At 41.3% G+C, this 16974-nt stretch overlaps 1 protein-coding gene across 1 annotated transcript in view; it reads left to right on the top strand.

The window, feature by feature from the left end:
* camsap1a (calmodulin regulated spectrin-associated protein 1a) overlaps positions 1-16974 on the top strand; it is a 114207-nt gene that overhangs the window by 38213 nt on the left and 59020 nt on the right. The window contains exons 2-3 of the mRNA XM_060935666.1: positions 2742-3004; positions 7261-7428. Coding sequence (XP_060791649.1) covers positions 2742-3004; positions 7261-7428 — 431 coding nt within the window. The remainder of the gene's footprint in view (positions 1-2741; positions 3005-7260; positions 7429-16974) is intronic.

Raw genomic sequence — 16974 nt, 5'->3', positions numbered from 1 at the left:
AGGGTAATCTCTTCCTGGCTGGATCAGAGGCAGTGGATCATTGCTTTGATAGTGTGTAAAAATTTCCTCTGAAACCCCTGACACAATGCAGATGGACGCTCACTGAAGCCTGCGTGTCTCTGGACTCAATAGCATTTTCAAGTACAGCGTGTTTTAATGGGATCAAAGATTATCATTCTTTGGAGAACAGGCTTTTAACATGCCACTTTAAGCCCCACCTGAAAGCAGTACATCTCTGGTATTGAACAGAATGTGGGCAGGTGGGAAAAAGCCCATCTAAACCTTTACTGAATAGTGCGCTCTTCATTTGTTCCACCTCTGGATACATGGCTTCTCCTTACGATGATTGGTCGCTCTTTCAAAGAGGCAGAACTTCATGACAAACTGCCAATCACAGAAACAGTCATGAACATGATTGACATCTCAAACATATCCGTGCCAGACGGAATCACTCGTTAGTTGAGTAACGTAATCCAAAACAGTTTTATACACTAGTATTAACTGAGTGCGGGGTTTTTACGGGAAAATATCAGACCGAGGTCTTGACAGTATGGACCGGCTCGGTCCGTACAAAAAAGACCTCATTATAATGACAGTCTATTAAAATAGACGGTTGTTATAATGAGGCGTGACGCTGCTTTCAGTCATGTCATATTTGTAACATAGTTGAGTCACGCATGCAGAATAAATGGCTAGCAGTGTCAAAACTGAATTTCTGTTAGCGGGTTCTAAACGCTCTTCATTGCTCATTTCTTGAATAACTCGGTGACTCTTGTTTATCTTTTGTGTTTCGGCCGTTTTTAATTCCATTTTGATTTCCAATTCATTTTTTATTACCTCGCCCGGGACGGAGTCCACCAGGGGGCGAGGTACTGTTTTCAGTGAGGTTTGTTTGTTTGTATGTTTCTTTGTTTTTTTGTTACTGATATTACGGGAAAATGGCTGGACCAATCTTCATGAAACTTTCAGGATAGATGGGCATTGGTCTCAAATAGAACCTCCAACATTTTGAGGGTCATCCGATCAAGGTCACCAAAAAGGTCAAAATCATTTTTTCACAATATCTTCCTTCATATTCATTCAATATGTCTTCTGATTGGCTGAGAGCAGTATGGTGTATTATGATTGGCTGAGAGCAGTACGGTGCGTTCTGATTGGCTGAGGGCAGTACAGTGCATTCTGATTGGCTGAGGGCAGCACGGGGTGTTCTGATTAGCTGAGGGCAGTACGGTGTGTGAATGAGAATCAGAATCAGAACCATGTTTATTGGCCAAGTATGTTCACACACAAGGTCAAAATCAAGGTCAAGGTCACCAAAAAGGTCAAAATCATTTTTTCGCAATAACTTATTCATTCATATGTGCTCTGATTGGCTGAGAGCAGTACAGTTCTGATTGGCTGAGAGCAGTACGGTGTGTTCTGATTGGCTGAGGGCAGTACGGGGTGTTCTGATTGGCTGAGAGCAGTACAGTGTGTTTTGATTGGCTGACAGCAGTACAGTGTGTTCTGATTGGCTGAGAGCAGTACGGTGTGTGGATGAGAATCCGAACCATGTTTACTTGCCAAGTATAGTCACACACAAGGTCAAAATCAAGGTCAAGGTCACCAAAAAGGTCAAAATCGTTTTTCGCGATATCTTCCTTCATATTCATCGTAAGTGCTACCGGCTGAGGTTTGTTTTGCCTGTCAACACTTGTTATTGTCATTTTGTTTTTGTTTCTTTATTTTGCAACATTGAAAGCCTGCGCCTTGGAAAGAAAGTCCGTAATTGCCCACGGGCATTACGGGAAAATACTGCCTGCCAAGGAACCAGTCGGAGTGCTAAATTTTACCAGAAGTAGTTTGTGCCATAGAATCAGTCTTGCTATTTTATCTTTGTAATTTGTAAATAAACTGCAAGTATAAAGTTTTGTTTGATTGTTTGCATTCATTTTAGAAATTTGCTGTTTATACAGTACCAGTCTAAAGTTTGGACACGCCGACTCATCCATAGGTTTTTCTCTTTTTTTTTGGTCTATTTTCTACATTGTAGAACAATACTGAAGACATCAAAACTATGAAATAACATCTGGAACATATATGGAATTATGTGGTAAATAAAGTGTTAAACAACAAAATATGTACTCGTTAAACAACTGTAAGTACCAGTTGCTAGCTATTACATCCTTCTTGATCTAGCAGCTTAGCTGTATTTCATCATGAAATGGCAGACACTGTTAATGATGACGTTTTTGGGGAAACTATTTTTGATGCTCACACTTATGAGAACAGATTGAAACTTGAACTGCTAATCCTAGGGGTTCACATACTTTTGCCACTCATGGATATGTCATATTGGATCATTTTCCTCAATAAATAAATGACCGAGTATAATATTTTTGTCTAATTTGTTTAACTGGGTTCTCTTTATCTACTTTTAGGACTTGTGTGAAAATCTGATGATGTTTTAGGTCATATTTATGCAGAAATATAGAAAATTCTAAAGCGTTCACAAAATTTCAAGCACCACTGTAAACCTGTCATTCATGTTACACACTGCATTCTAATTTGAAGTCTTGTCTAATTGATCACTTTGTGTATTAGAAATGTTCAGTGGGTTTTTTTGTGTGCACTAGATGACTAAGTTTTTGCAATGTTCTGTTTCATTCCTTCTCTCTTCTCTCTATTTATATCCTTCTCTTTCTCTCTCTCTCCCGTTTTTGTGTCTTTCCTCCTTTTGCTCTGTCCGCCTCTCTTTTTAGATCATGTCCCGGACGATTTGAGAGACCCGTTCTATGTGGATCAGTATGGTGTTGAGCACATTAAGCCTCCCGTGCTGGAGCTGCTGCTCTCAGCTGAGCTCTACTCGCGCGTGTGTGCCTTCCTCTCGCTGGGCGAGCAGTCGACTACGTGCCACACGCACCAGTCAGTCCTGCAGGTGCTTGCCTGTCAGTCCATCCATGTCCTGGAGCCTGATGGCACGCCTGTTACACACCACGACCTCATCTCCGCCCCCATCAGGATGGTGAGGGTGTTTGGGTGTTGAACCTTAACCTATTGCCAAATGGATCTGTGCATAATCATTGGTGTGGGTGTGTGTGAGTCTGTATGGGAGAACTGGCTGGCCACATGATGACCATCTGCTCACAGCCTGCTATGTACGTGTGGTGTGTGTTGCTTTGTGTTATTAGAGCTGCACAATAGCCAAATTTTCACTTGTACTAATACCAAATGATTTCTTTACCAAGGAGAATTGCAAAATGTTCAGAGGAGCAAGTCTGAAATCCTGTAAAGTGTGTGTCTCAGTTCACTGATGCTCGAGTGGAATATCTCATCTCATCTCATTATCTCTAGCCGCTTTATCTACAGGGTCGCAGGCAAGCTGGAGCCTATCCCAGCTGACTACGGGCGAAAGGCGGGGTACGCCCTGGACAAGTCGCCAGGCCATCACAGGGCTGACACATAGACACAGACAACCATTCACACTCACATTCACACCTACGGTCAATTTAGAGTCACCAGTTAACCTAACCTGCATGTGTTTGGACTGTGGGGGAAACCGGAGCACCTGGAAGAAACCCACGCGGACACGGGGAGAACATGCAAACTCCACACAGAAAGGCCCTCGCCGGCCACGGGGCTTGAACCCGGACCTTCTTGCTGTGAGGCAACAGCACTAACCACTACACCACCGTGCTGCCCTCGAGTGGAACATGAATGACTGAATATATTTTTAATGAGCAGGTGGTGGAGGGCAGAGTGCAGGTAATATATGGTTAGTTAAAGTGAATGTAATGCCTTATTGTAATGCTTTAAAATGAATATACATCATTAGTAATGACCAAAATGAATTAATAAAGCAGTGAGGAAAATAAATATATGTTATTTACCAGCTGGGAGGTCCGTATCGTGAAATACCGTGACCAAGGCCTTGAAAGTACTGAGCGAGGCCCTCTGGGCCAAGGTCAGTATTCAAGGCCGAGGTCACGGTATTTCTCCATACGGACCGACCTTAAGCTGGTAAATAATATATTTATTTTTTTCTTTACCAAATTCTAACAGGAAACGAGAGCGCCCGAAAGGGAAAACCGAGCTGAGCCGCCATTTTGAATTCTCATTCACGGCTGTAATGCAAATTTCTTCCTCCTCGGTATACAAGTGCACTTCCATGGCAGGAAAAAAACTACATTTTGCCGCCTATATAGTCCCCTATTTATACAAAATTGAGTCATTCAGGATTCAGCCATGTTTTTGCTCGACCAAAGTTATACAGTATTATGACCTTTATATTGCATAAATAAAGCCATTTGGTGAAACTTTGAAGAAGAGATTATACTGGTTTAAAGTTTTTACTGAACATAATATTATGTATTAGGATAACATGGTCCAAAATGGGCCTCATTAACTAATGAGATCAAACTGTTAGCAAGTTAAAGGTTTTTAGCTTTCTCCTGAAATGCTTTCTTTTATTTCTTCTTCCTCAGGGTAGTAAAACTCGCTTTCGCTGTGAACACTGTCGTTATCGCTATCCATGATGTAAAATTAATGCTATTTTGAATCCTCATTCACGGCTGTAATGCAAATGGCTTTCTCCTCGGTATACAAGTGCACTTCCATGGCAGGAAAAAAACTACATTTTGCCGCCTATGTAGTCCCCTATTTATACAAAATTGAGTCATTCAGGATTCAGCCATGTTTTTGCTCGGCGTTAGCAACAGTTACAGGTTTTTAGCTTTCTCCTGAAATGTTTTCCTTTATTTCTTCTTCCTCAGGGTAGTAAAACTCGCTTTCGCTGTGAACACTGTCGTTATCGCTATCCATGTTGTAAAATTAATGCTATTTTCCTGAGAAATGCTGGCAAAAATGTATAAGATTTTTGATAATCTTATAAATAAATCTCATAAAAAAAGATAAATGTTGACAAAAAAAATGCTACTATGTTTGTTGTTGTTGTTGTTGTTGTGAACGAGCGAGTCGCCAGGGGTCCATAACCAGGGTCCATAACTGGGGTCCGTATTGTAGGATACGGACCCACTTGGCAGCCAATCAGAGCGCAGGATTTGGACTGCGAAAAAAATAATATAAGTTATTTGTTATTTTATTGTCAAGCACAAAACTATAGATAAATCGTGGCTTCCAGATCCCGGAAAAAGGCAGCCTTGCCTCAGGGCAAATCTCGCACGACATCACACGTGGAACCCCGGCTATCTGGGTCATTTCCGTTCATCTGACTCCGTGCTTGTTTACTCGCTAAAATCGGATATTGTTGTTGGAATCTTACAAAAATAACGATGGGAAAGTGCTGCGTTGTGTTTGGATGTTCAAATTCCTATACAACAGGATATTCAGTTCACGAATTTCCAAGAAAAAAACACAAATCTAAAGCGACAGTGGGTGAGGTTTGTGCAAACGAAGTGGGCAGATTTTGTGTCACCTACTAATAATAAAAAATCCGATTCATCAAGTGTTCATCACCACCAGAACGACCACATTGGAATTATTGGAGCAAAAAAAAAACCCATTTATTTAATAAATAACATTTGACCTGACATTTGGACAGTTCATCGATTTCACTATTATCACACACACAGTGCAAGATTATGAGCAACATTTACACACCCGAGACATCCAATCTTATTTAACAGGAAGAAAAATGCATGCAAGCAATCATTATCATTATTTATTGACTGAAACGTGTTAAATGCTCTCAGATTGCAATATTGCAAGACTCGATTTGTTTTTAGTTTTGTTCAGGAAAATATATTGAAAGGTTCTGCACATCTCTCTGTGTCTATCTATCTCTCCATCTCGCGTGCGCTACAGAGGAAGACTGTCATGAACTGGCATCTGTTTCTCGTTCTGGGGGCTCGAAAAGATAAACATTTACTCCGGAGTATCCTTGATAATCTTTTGCCCCTTCATCCAACATATAAGAATCCTAATCACTGTCAGAATTCTCTCCAAAACGTGATTCCATATCAAGACTGGTCTAACCACTGCTGCGCACATTACACGTGTGACGACACGCAGCCCTTAGGGATCTTCTGGATCAGTCTCGGCAGATTCCGTGAAAATCGGCTGATCTTATTGATTTTCCATCAACTTTTGGATCAGCTATGGTTCAAAAACACATGGTCAATCAGCATAATGATTGTTGCTTTGTAACAAGGAAAAAAGTGGGGTTTCGAGGCATTATATACACTTTAGGCAAGGCAAGGCAAGTTTATTTATATAGCACATTTCATACACAGTGGCAGTTCAATGTGCTTTACAGAAGTAAAAACAAAACAGTAAACAATAGAAAATAAAATTACATAAAATAAATGGGGAAGAAAAATAATAAGAATTAAACAATAGTAGAAATAAAATAATAAAATGAAGTAAAAGTTCAGTAAAAGAAAAAAAAACAGCAGAATAAAATATAATAAAAGTTAAGTAAAATTTAAAACATGCAGAGACTGTAAAAGTAAAGAGTTTAAAACATGTAGAGATGACAATATTAATAATTTAGCAGAAAGCATCTGAGAACAGCTTGGTCTTTAATCTAGATTTGAAGCTGCCAACAGCAGGAGCATTTTTGATGTCCTCTGGGAGTTGGTTCCATAGCTGTACTGCATAGTAGCTAAAAGCTGCTTCACCACACTTTGTTTTAACAACAGGTTTTACCAGTAAATTTTTCTGCTGCGATCTGGTAGATCTGATTGGGTTAGGCCGCTGCAACATATCAGAGAGGTAATTGGGCCCTGTACCATTTAGCCTAAAGACTCACATGAATGGAAACCCATTCACTGAACATTTTATTTATTTGCAATACATAGCAGACGCTCTTATCCAGACTGATGTACAACTTACCCAAAGCAGCCTGGAGAGCTAGGTGCCTTGCTCAAGGGCACTTCAGTCATTCCTGCTGGTCCAGGGAATCAAACCAGCAACCTTTTGGTCCTGAAGCTGTTTCTCTAACCATTAGGCCATGACTTTCTTTCCATCCAAAATGCGCTTCCTGATCAAGCCTGCATCAGCCAGTGACTCCAAAACGTGTTGTGTACTATGCTGCAAAACCTTTTTTAGCATGTATTGATTTTTCTTGTTGTCTGTAGAATAAACATAAAATGACACTTTTGTCATGTGTGAGTTGTTTCTTGCTTCATCACTTCAAATTAGGGTTTAAATTATATTTGTATTCACAGAATAAAATCTTAAAAAGCATTCCATTTAACACGAGAATACCTGCAGGTACACTGTTAATGGTTCTTGATTGTGTGTGTGTGTGTGTGTACACAGAGCTCCCACATCCCTCTGATTGATGCTCTGATGCTGGCATGTACGATGGAGATGATGAGTATAGAGCAGGTGGTGTCATGTCTTAAACGCTTCTCCACCTTTTCCCCCACCAAAGAGCTGCAACGGCCCTTCCACATGGAGGAGGCCATGCTCTTCTGGATCAATAAGGTCAGTAATCTTGTGTGCATGCGTGTGTGTGTGTGTGTGTGTGTGTGTAAGCCAGACATTCAAAAGTTATTTATTTGTTCTATGACATTAACTTCCACATTACAGATATAAACAAATGCCTCCTATTTAATGCCTCGGTCACAACCGGCCGTACGTGCTCCTACGGCCGGTCTACGTGCAAAAAACGCAAGAAACGCACAGAGGGCGCGCGTGTGACGTGCTGATTTTCGAGCCGTAGACTGGCCGCAGACCGGCCGCAAAGGCTCTTTGTCATGTCAAACAAACTCTACGGGCACTTACGTTTTTTTCAGGTTGCACGACAAACTTACGGCCAACAGCGATTTGGGAAACGCCAAAAATGGCACGGCCAAAAAATCGTACGTCCGGTTGTGACCTAGGCTTAACGTTTGAAGAAACAACATTGCTGAACATACAGTTGTATGCAAAATTTGGGCAAAAAAAAATCTCCAAATCACATTTTTTGTTCATTTATTTTTTTCATAAAAAGAAATAAACACGCACTCTGGAGCAAACTCTTTTCAAAAACTACATCTTCAGCAAATGTTACTGCATGGTTATTAGCTCATCCGGCCGATAGGCAACGAGTTTATGCCATCATGTGTTGTCTGGCGTCATTCCAGTGTCATCCACATTTCCCAAAAATCGCTTCATCTCTCTCAATTCTTCATCAACTTTTATTCTTTTTGGCAGGAAGGTGGGGTCACCTGGGCTGCACATGGCTTCTACCCAAATTTGCATAATTGCAATTAATAATGAAGATATGGAGTAATTAAGCCCTAACGAGCAGTTTCCACCAGGCTTGTAGTACTCGAGTCCGACTCGTGCCCTAATTTTAAGGACTCGTGACTCGACTCGGACTCGTGCATTTACTGCATTAGGACTCGGAAATTGGAGACAAGGACTCGGATTTTTTCTTTATTTTTTGTAACATGCCACAATAATTTGGCATAAGATATTTATATCTACATTAATTTTATACTAATTTCGTGCAAGAGTGTCACACCTGCGCGCCTAGGTACATGCATCAGATAGATTCTCGGGTGCGCTCCGGACAGCGCGCACACCAAGTGGACTCTCGTGCACCATAAACGACTCGCACCTACACAGGATTAAGGCGCAAACAGTGCCGGCTATGTGAAAACACACTTGCTTCGCGAAGTATTGAGTTGTGTTGCTGCCACATTACCGAGCCTTATTTCCTTGTTTGGGTTCCTGATCTCTGATTTCCTGTTTCTCATCTTTGATTCTGCCGAGTCTACGATAGCCTGTTTGTGCCTCGCTCGACCTATTGCCTCTTTTACTGTTTTACGATTTTGCCTGCCATTCTGGATTGTGTACCCGTCTTCACTTGTATTAATAAACACACCTTCTGTACAGGGGCGGCACGGTGGTGTAGTGGTTAGCGCTGTCGCCTCACAGCAAGAAGGTCCTGGGTTCGAGCCCCGGGGCCGGCGAGGGCCTTTCTGTGTGGAGTTTGCATGTTCTCCCCGTGTCCGCGTGGGTTTCCTCCGGGTGCTCCGGTTTCCCCCACAGTCCAAAGACATGCAGGTTAGGTTAACTGGTGACTCTAAATTGACCGTAGGTGTGAATGTGAGTGTGAATGGTTGTCTGTGTCTATGTGTCAGCCCTGTGATGACCTGGCGACTTGTCCAGGGTGTGCCCCGCCTTTCGCCCATAGTCAGCTGGGATAGGCTCCAGCTTGCCTGCGACCCTGTAGAAGGATAAAGCGGCTAGAGATAATGAGATGAGATGAGACCTTCTGTACATCCGTCTCCCAACCATCTCTGACAGAACACTTCGCACTCCCTGACAAAGAGAAGCACATTCACCTGTTCATACGTCATGTTCAGGAACAAACTAACGTTAATGGTGCTGAAAAAGCCACCGTCAAATAGTGCGGTTGGAGTCTTGTTCTCGACTCAGATCAATAGTGGACTCAACTCGATTTTTTTTTTAATGACTTGGACTTGACTCAGACTTGAACGCTGTGGACTCGAGACTGGACTCGGACTCGAGGTTTAGTGACTCGACTACAACACTGGTTTCCACACAAATCGCTTCTTCTCCCTCAATTCTTCACCGATTTTGATTCTTTCAGGCATGAAGGTAGGGGTACCTAGGGTGCATATGACTTCTACCCAGATTTGCTTAATTGCAATTATTAATGAAGTTATGGACTAATTAAGCCTTAATGAGCAGTTCAACCAAAATCGCTTCTTCTCGGTCAAGTCCTCGCCATTTTGGATTCTTTCTGGCAAATAGGTCGGTATTCCTAGGGTGTATATAGCTTCTATATATATAGCTTGTATATCGTGTATATAGTTTGCGATATTTATTGCACAAGGTGGCCCACTAAAGATCGTTCCTTCTGGACTAGACGGGGCTGGAGTGAGCTACGCCGTCATCAACGGTCTCGTTTTATATTTGAATCAAAAAAAAAAAAGGCACTTGTGGCTTTCTACCAAGTCAGTACTTAGTATAACCCCCTTTGGCAGGTATCACAAGTTGCAAACCCTTTTTGAATCCAGCTATGAGTCCTTCTATTCTTGTTGAAAGAATTTTCACCCACTATTCCTTACAGAATGTTTCTAGTTCTGAGATATTCTTGGGGCATCTTAAAAGAAAAATAAGTACATCCCATGGAAATTGTAGACTTGTGTCAGCATATTTAAACAAGCAAACATTTCACCGTCTTTGATACAGTGCCTACAGATAAAGGTAATACACTCCAACAAACGAAATATAAAATTGACATTTTGTAGTCATTTTCATAATTTACATTTTTAAAAATCAGTCAAAAAAGTACAACCCTGATTCCAAAAATGTTGGGACAAAGTACAAATTGTAAATAAAAACACAATGCAATGATGTGGAAGTTTCAAAATTCCGTATTTTATTCAGAATAGAACATAAATGACATATCACATGTTTAAACTGAGAAAATGTATCGTTTAAAGAGAAAAATTAGGTGATTTTTAAATTTCATGACAACAACACATCTCAAGAAAGTTGGGACAAGGCCATGTTTACCACTGTGAGACATCCCCTTTTCTCTTTACAACAGTCTGTAAACGTCTGGGGACTGAGGAGACAAGTTGCTCAAGTTTAGGGATAGGAATGTTAACCCATTCTTGTCTAATGTAGGATTCTAGTTGCTCAACTGTCTTAGGTCTTTTTTGTCATATCTTCCATTTTATGATGCGCCAAATGTTTTCTATGGGTGAAAGATCCGGACTGCAGGCTGGCCAGTTCAGTACCCGGACCCTTCTTCTACGCAGCCATGATGCTGTAATTGATGCAGTATGTGGTTTGGCATTGTCATGTTGGAAAATGCAAGGTCTTCCCTGAAAGAGACGTCGTGTGGATGGGAGCATATGTTGCTCTAGAACCTGGATATACCTTTCAGCATTGATGGTGTCTTTCCAGATGTGTAAGCTGCCCATGCCACACGCACTAATGCAACCCCATACCATCAGAGATGCAGGCTTCTGAACTGAGCGCTGATAACAACTTGGGTCGTCCTTCTCCTCTTTAGTCCGAATGACACGGCATCCCTGATTTCCATAAAGAACTTCACATTTTGATTTGTCTGACCACAGAACAGTTTTCCACTTTGACACAGTCCATTTTAAATGAGCCTTGACCCAGAGAAGACGTCTGCACTTCTGGATCATGTTTAGATACGGCTTCTTCTTTGAACTATAGAGTTTTAGCTGGCAACGGCGGATGGCACGGTGAATTGTGTTCACAAATAATGTTCTCTGGAAATATTCCTGAGCCCATATTGTGATTTCCAATACAGAAGCATGCCTGTATGTGATGCAGTGCCGTCTAAGGGCCCGAAGATCAGGGGCACCCAGTATGGTTTTCCGGCCTTGATCTTCATGCACAGAGATTCTTCCAGATTCTCTGAATCTTTTGTGATATTATGCACTGTAGATGATGATATGTTCAAACTCTTTGCAATTTTACACTGTCGAACTCCTTTCTGATATTGCTCCACTATTTGTTGGCGCAGAATTAGGGGGATTGGTGATCCTCTTCCCATCTTTACTTCTGAGAGCTGCTGCCACTCCAAGATGCTCTTTTTATACCCAGTCATGTTAATGACCTATTGCCAATTGACCTAATGAGTTGCAATTTGGTCCTCCAGCTGTTCCTTTTTTGTACCTTTAACTTTTCCAGCCTCTTATTGCCCCTGTCCCAACTTTTCTGAGATGTGTTGCTGTCATGAAATTTCAAATGAGCCAATATTTGGCATGAAATTTCAAAATGTCTCATTTTCGACATTTGATATGTTGTCTATGTTCTATTGTGAATACAATGTCAGTTTTTGAGATTTGTAAATTATTGCATTCCGTTTTTATTTACAATTTGTACTTTGTCCCAACTTTTTTGGAATCGGGGTTGTAAGTACACCCGTACGTTTATCGCACTATCAAGTCTATAATATTAGAATCAGGTGTTCTCGATGAGGTGCCATTGATTTAGAACCTCCTGCAGGTGGAACCCGTCTTATTTAAATCTGACATCTAGGGTCTGTTGTTCTCTTTGCTATTGAGGTGTGTGGTGTCACCATGACAAGATCTAAAGAGCTCTCTAAGGACCTCAGTAAAAAGGTTGTGGATGCCTATGAATCTGGCAAGGAATTTCAAAAGATCTCTAAATCAGTTTAGCACCCGGACTCTTTTACTACAGAGCCATTCAGCTTCAATATATGCAGAAAGCGGTTTGGCATTGTCTTGCAGAAAGAAGGAAGGCCTTCCCTGAAAAAGATTTTGTCTGGATGCCAGCACATTGCTCTGAAACGTGTAGATATCATTCAGCATTCATGATGCCTTCCCAGATGTACAAGCTACCCATGTCATGTGCACTAATGCACCCTCATACCATCACAGATGCTGGCTTTTGAACTGTGCACTGATAACAAGCCGGATGGTCCCTCTCCTCTTTAGCCTGGACGACGCGGTGTCCATGATTTCTAAAAAGAATTTCTACTTTTGATTCGTCAGACCTCAGGACAATTTTCCACTTCGCCTCAGTCCATCGTAAAAGAGCTCGGGCCCAGAGAAGGTGGCGGTGTTTCTGGATATTGTTTATAACTTGCATTTGTGGATGCAGTAATGAACTGTTTTCACACATAATGGTTTTCTGAAGTGTTCCTGAGCCCATGCAATGATTTCCACTACAGACACATTTCTGTTTTTAATGCAGTATCACCTGAGGGCCTAAAGATCACAGGCATCCAGTGTCAGTTTTCAGCCTTGTCTCTAGCATACAGAGATTTCTCCAGATTCTCTGACTCTTTTAATGATATTATGTACCATAGATGATGTGATTCCCAAATTCTTTGAGGAATGATATTCTTAAATTGTTGCACTGTTTGTCCACAGAGCAGTGAACCCCTCCCCATCTTTACTTCTGAGAGACTCCGCCTCTCTGGGATGCTCTTTTTATACCCAATCATGTTGCCGATTAACCAAATTAGGTTGTTGTTTTTTTTGCATTACTCAACTTTTTCAGTCTCTTGTTGCCCCGTCCCAACTTTTCTGCAATGTGTTGCTGACATCAAATTCAAAATGAGCAGATATTTTTCAAAAAACAATAAAATTTCTCAGTTACAACATTTGATATGCTGTCTTTGTACTATTTTCAATGAAATATAGGGTTTCCATGATTTGCAAATCTTCACATTCTGTTTTCATTTATGTTTTACACGGTGTCCCAACTTTTTTTTGAAATTGGGGTTGTAGGTTTGAGCATCATACATTTTCAAATCACCATGTGTATGAGCGATAGTGTATCTGAGTGCGGTTTGAATACACTATAGCGTAGGAGTGCAAATCAGCCACATGATTCGTCATGCTCTTTTAAACTTGGTCATGTACGACATGAACTCCCATAATAAGGTACTACCACCTTCAACACTAAGGGAAGCACATACTTTACGCTGGTAGGATATTCTGTCAGGGTAGGACCATAATTTATATGGTTATAAATGTATGCTATGGGTAGGAAAATGTTTTAGGCAGGAAAAAAAATTCAGAACAGTGGCAACCACAAAGCAGTGATATTCTACAGGGCAGTCATCCGCGTCAAATTAAGCCGCTTGTTTTCACCACTGACAGACTCTTAAAGTTATTATAAGTGTCTGACAACATGGAAAGGATCCCTGCAGAGATGCATCTGTGTCTGTTTACCTCAATAACTGTAAAGAAACTGTAGAAAATGCTTGCCTGTACAGTTTCTTTTCTTCCATGCAATAATCGACTACAGGCACTGAATGGGGTGCTGCGTCAGAGGCTGGAAGAAGAGAAAGGCAAAACAATGACTCAATACTGGACCAATTTCAATCGATTTTGTATCAAGTAAGTATTTAATCCCCAAAGAGATGGAAAAAATAGGGCCCGGGTTAAAAAATCCCAGCACTTTCCTTTAACAACCATTTCTTAATGACTATGACACCCTGAGAAAGAAAGTGTTTTTTTTATTTGGGGTTTATTTTGCGAATGCTTTTCAGTAAGTTGCTCTTCCACACAATGTAAAATAAATGAACACTAAAACATAGACAATTCTGTCCTACTACACACACACACACACACACACACAAATATCCACGTTACTCACACAGAAGTGTATGCTCATTTGTGTAATTACTCACTCCTTCTCCTGGACTCTGTCCTCCATTCACAAATGACGTTCAATCCCACCTCCACCACCACAATAGTATTTTGTGTCGTGGAAATAGTGAATTGCCTTGGTAACTTTTTTTTATTCTGTCCACATTCACTGGATATGAGCAATCATGCGCTCTGATTGGCTACTGTACTACTAGGATATCAGCTCATATACCATGAGTAGAGGAAAAACGAGATGGCGGAGCGTGTTGCTGAACCGGCTGAGGATGAAATAAAAACTCTACTCAAAAACAAAACCCCCCAAATTATCAAGTATTTAAAAGACACAGAAATAGCTAAAAGAATATAGTGTTGTGTCGCCCCCCCCAATGTCTCCTGTTCCACACTCCATCCCAGTCAGTGGTGGGAAAGCACCTTTAAGTTGGTTTGCCAACTGCCAAAAAACTCTGAAGAAGAAAGCCCACCTAAATAAAAAAAGCAACAAAATATGAAAAAAAAGTATTTGATATTCACAAATTGCTCCTGTCATTTTGCCGGTTTCTTTACAAAGTAAGCGGAAATGATTTTGTCGGACGTTTTGTATAAAGTTTTTATTGATCGAATTTGCAAAAAAATAAAAATGCTCTGTTTCTCAAAATCCAGGGAATGTGGATAGAATAAAACAGCTATTCCACTCAATTATTCCACTCATGTCAGTTATTCTGCTACGCGCCTCATTGGCTATCAACTCATGTACAACCCAGTTTCGTGGAATAACTGTTAAATGTTCTTCCCCCGCTTTATAGGCATCAATTAGCTACATTTTCAGATCCTCCAGTCATCTGTTTAGAGGAGTCCATGGTTGTGTACAGTGTCTTGCAAAAGTATTCATCCCCCTTGGTGTTTGTCCTGTTTTGTCGCATTACAAGCTGGAATTGAAATGGATTTTTGGAGGGTTCGTACCATTTGATTGACACAACATGCCTACAACTTTAAAGGTGCAAATTGTTGTTTTATTGTGACACAAACAATAATTGAGATGGAAAAAAAACAGAAATCTGGAGTGTGCGTAAGTATTCACCCCCTTTCATATGAAACCCCTAAATAAGAGCTGGTCCAACCAATTCACTTCATAAGTCACATAATTAGTTGATTAAGAGCCACCTGTGTGCAATCAAAGTGTCACATGATCTGTCACATGATGTCTGTATAAATCAACCTGTTCTGGAAGGACCCTGACTCCGCAACACTACTAAGCAAGCAACAGGAATACCAAGGAGCACTCCAAACAGGTCAGAGACAAAGTTGTGGAGAAGTATAGATCAGGATTGGGTTATAAAAAATATCCCAGACTTTGAATATCCCATGGAGCACCATTAAATCCATTATAGCAAAATGGAAATAATATGTCACCACTACAAACCTGACAAGAGAAGGCTGCCCACCAAAACTCACAGGCCGGACAAGGAGGGAATTAATCAGAGATGCAACAAAGACACCAAAGAGAACACTGAAGGAGCTGCAAAGATCCACAGCGGAGATGGGAGTATCTGTCCATAGGACCACTTTAAGCCGTACATGCCACAGAGCGGGGCTTTATGGAAGAGTGGCCAGAAAAAAGCCGTTTGGAGTTTGCCCAACAGCATGTGGCAGACTCCCCAAACACATGGAAGATTCTCTGATCAGATGAGACTAAAATTGAACTTTTTGGCCATTATGGGAAATGCCATGTGTGGCGCAAACTAGGGATGGCGAAAACTAAAAAAAAAAATCTTGACCGACCACCGAGCCTCATTAGCCGGTTAAAGTCGGTTAACCTATGAGTTTAAACAGGGATGCAAACGGCGTGCCTTTTGGCGGATACCGCCTTTTTCACGGCTGAATCGTGCAGACCCGATTTTTTTTGGGGGGGGGCGTTGGAGTGTCTGAATAATTTCATCAGAGTAAATTCTGTATTAAAATTACTAAATAAGCAAATGCCGTTACAGTCCATGAAACATAGGAAGTATGAGAAGAAAACAGTAAATCAGAAAGCTCTACACGTTTTCGTGGAAGCTGCGCAAATGTGGGCAGCTTTCTGATTTACTGTTTTCTTCTCATACTTCCTGTTTCATGGACTGTAACAGCATTTGCTTATTTAGTAATTTTAATACAGAATTAAAACTTTAAAAAAATTAAAAAACACAAATTAAAAAATACTCTTAAAAATTAAAAAACACTCTTAAAGAACAAATTTCACACTCTGTCTCTGCTCGCAGCGCGCAGATGGGGGAGGGGCTGCTCGCTCACGCACACACACGAGGGAGGGGCTGCTCCCTCTCTCACACACACACACATGAGGGAGGGGCTGCTCCCTCTCAGAGAGACACATTCACACAGTTCAGTGCAGCTCCTGCTATAGCGACTGCTACGCGCACTGCATCACTCTCACAATTTCCCACTGGGGAATTGTCTCTAGTTTAACCGACAACCAAAAAAAAATTAACCGGTTGATGCTGATTCAGTCAACCATCGGTCAAACGGTCATCGGTTAACATCCCTAGCGCAAACCCAACACCCTGAGAACACCATTCCTACAGTGAAGCATGGTGGTGGCAGCGTCATGCGGTGGGGATGTTTTTCATCTGCAGGGACAGGAAAGCTGGTCAGGACTGAAGGAAAGATGGCTGGCAAGGCCATTCTGGACGAAAACCTGTTTGAGTCGGCCAGAGGTTTGAGACTGGGACGAAGGTTCATGTTCCAGCAGGACAATGGCTCTAAACATACTACTAAAGCTACACTGGAGTGGTTTAAAGAGAAACATTTAAATGTCTTGAAATGGCCTAATCAAAGCCCAGACCTCAATCCAATTGAGAATCTGTGGCATAACCTGAAAATTGCTGTACACCAACATAACCCATCTAACTTG

Source organism: Neoarius graeffei, chromosome 12, assembly GCF_027579695.1.
Source record: "Neoarius graeffei isolate fNeoGra1 chromosome 12, fNeoGra1.pri, whole genome shotgun sequence".
NCBI lineage: Eukaryota > Metazoa > Chordata > Actinopteri > Siluriformes > Ariidae > Neoarius > Neoarius graeffei.
Note: the sequence above shows the minus strand (reverse complement) of the source record. Positions and strands in the feature narration are given on the sequence as shown.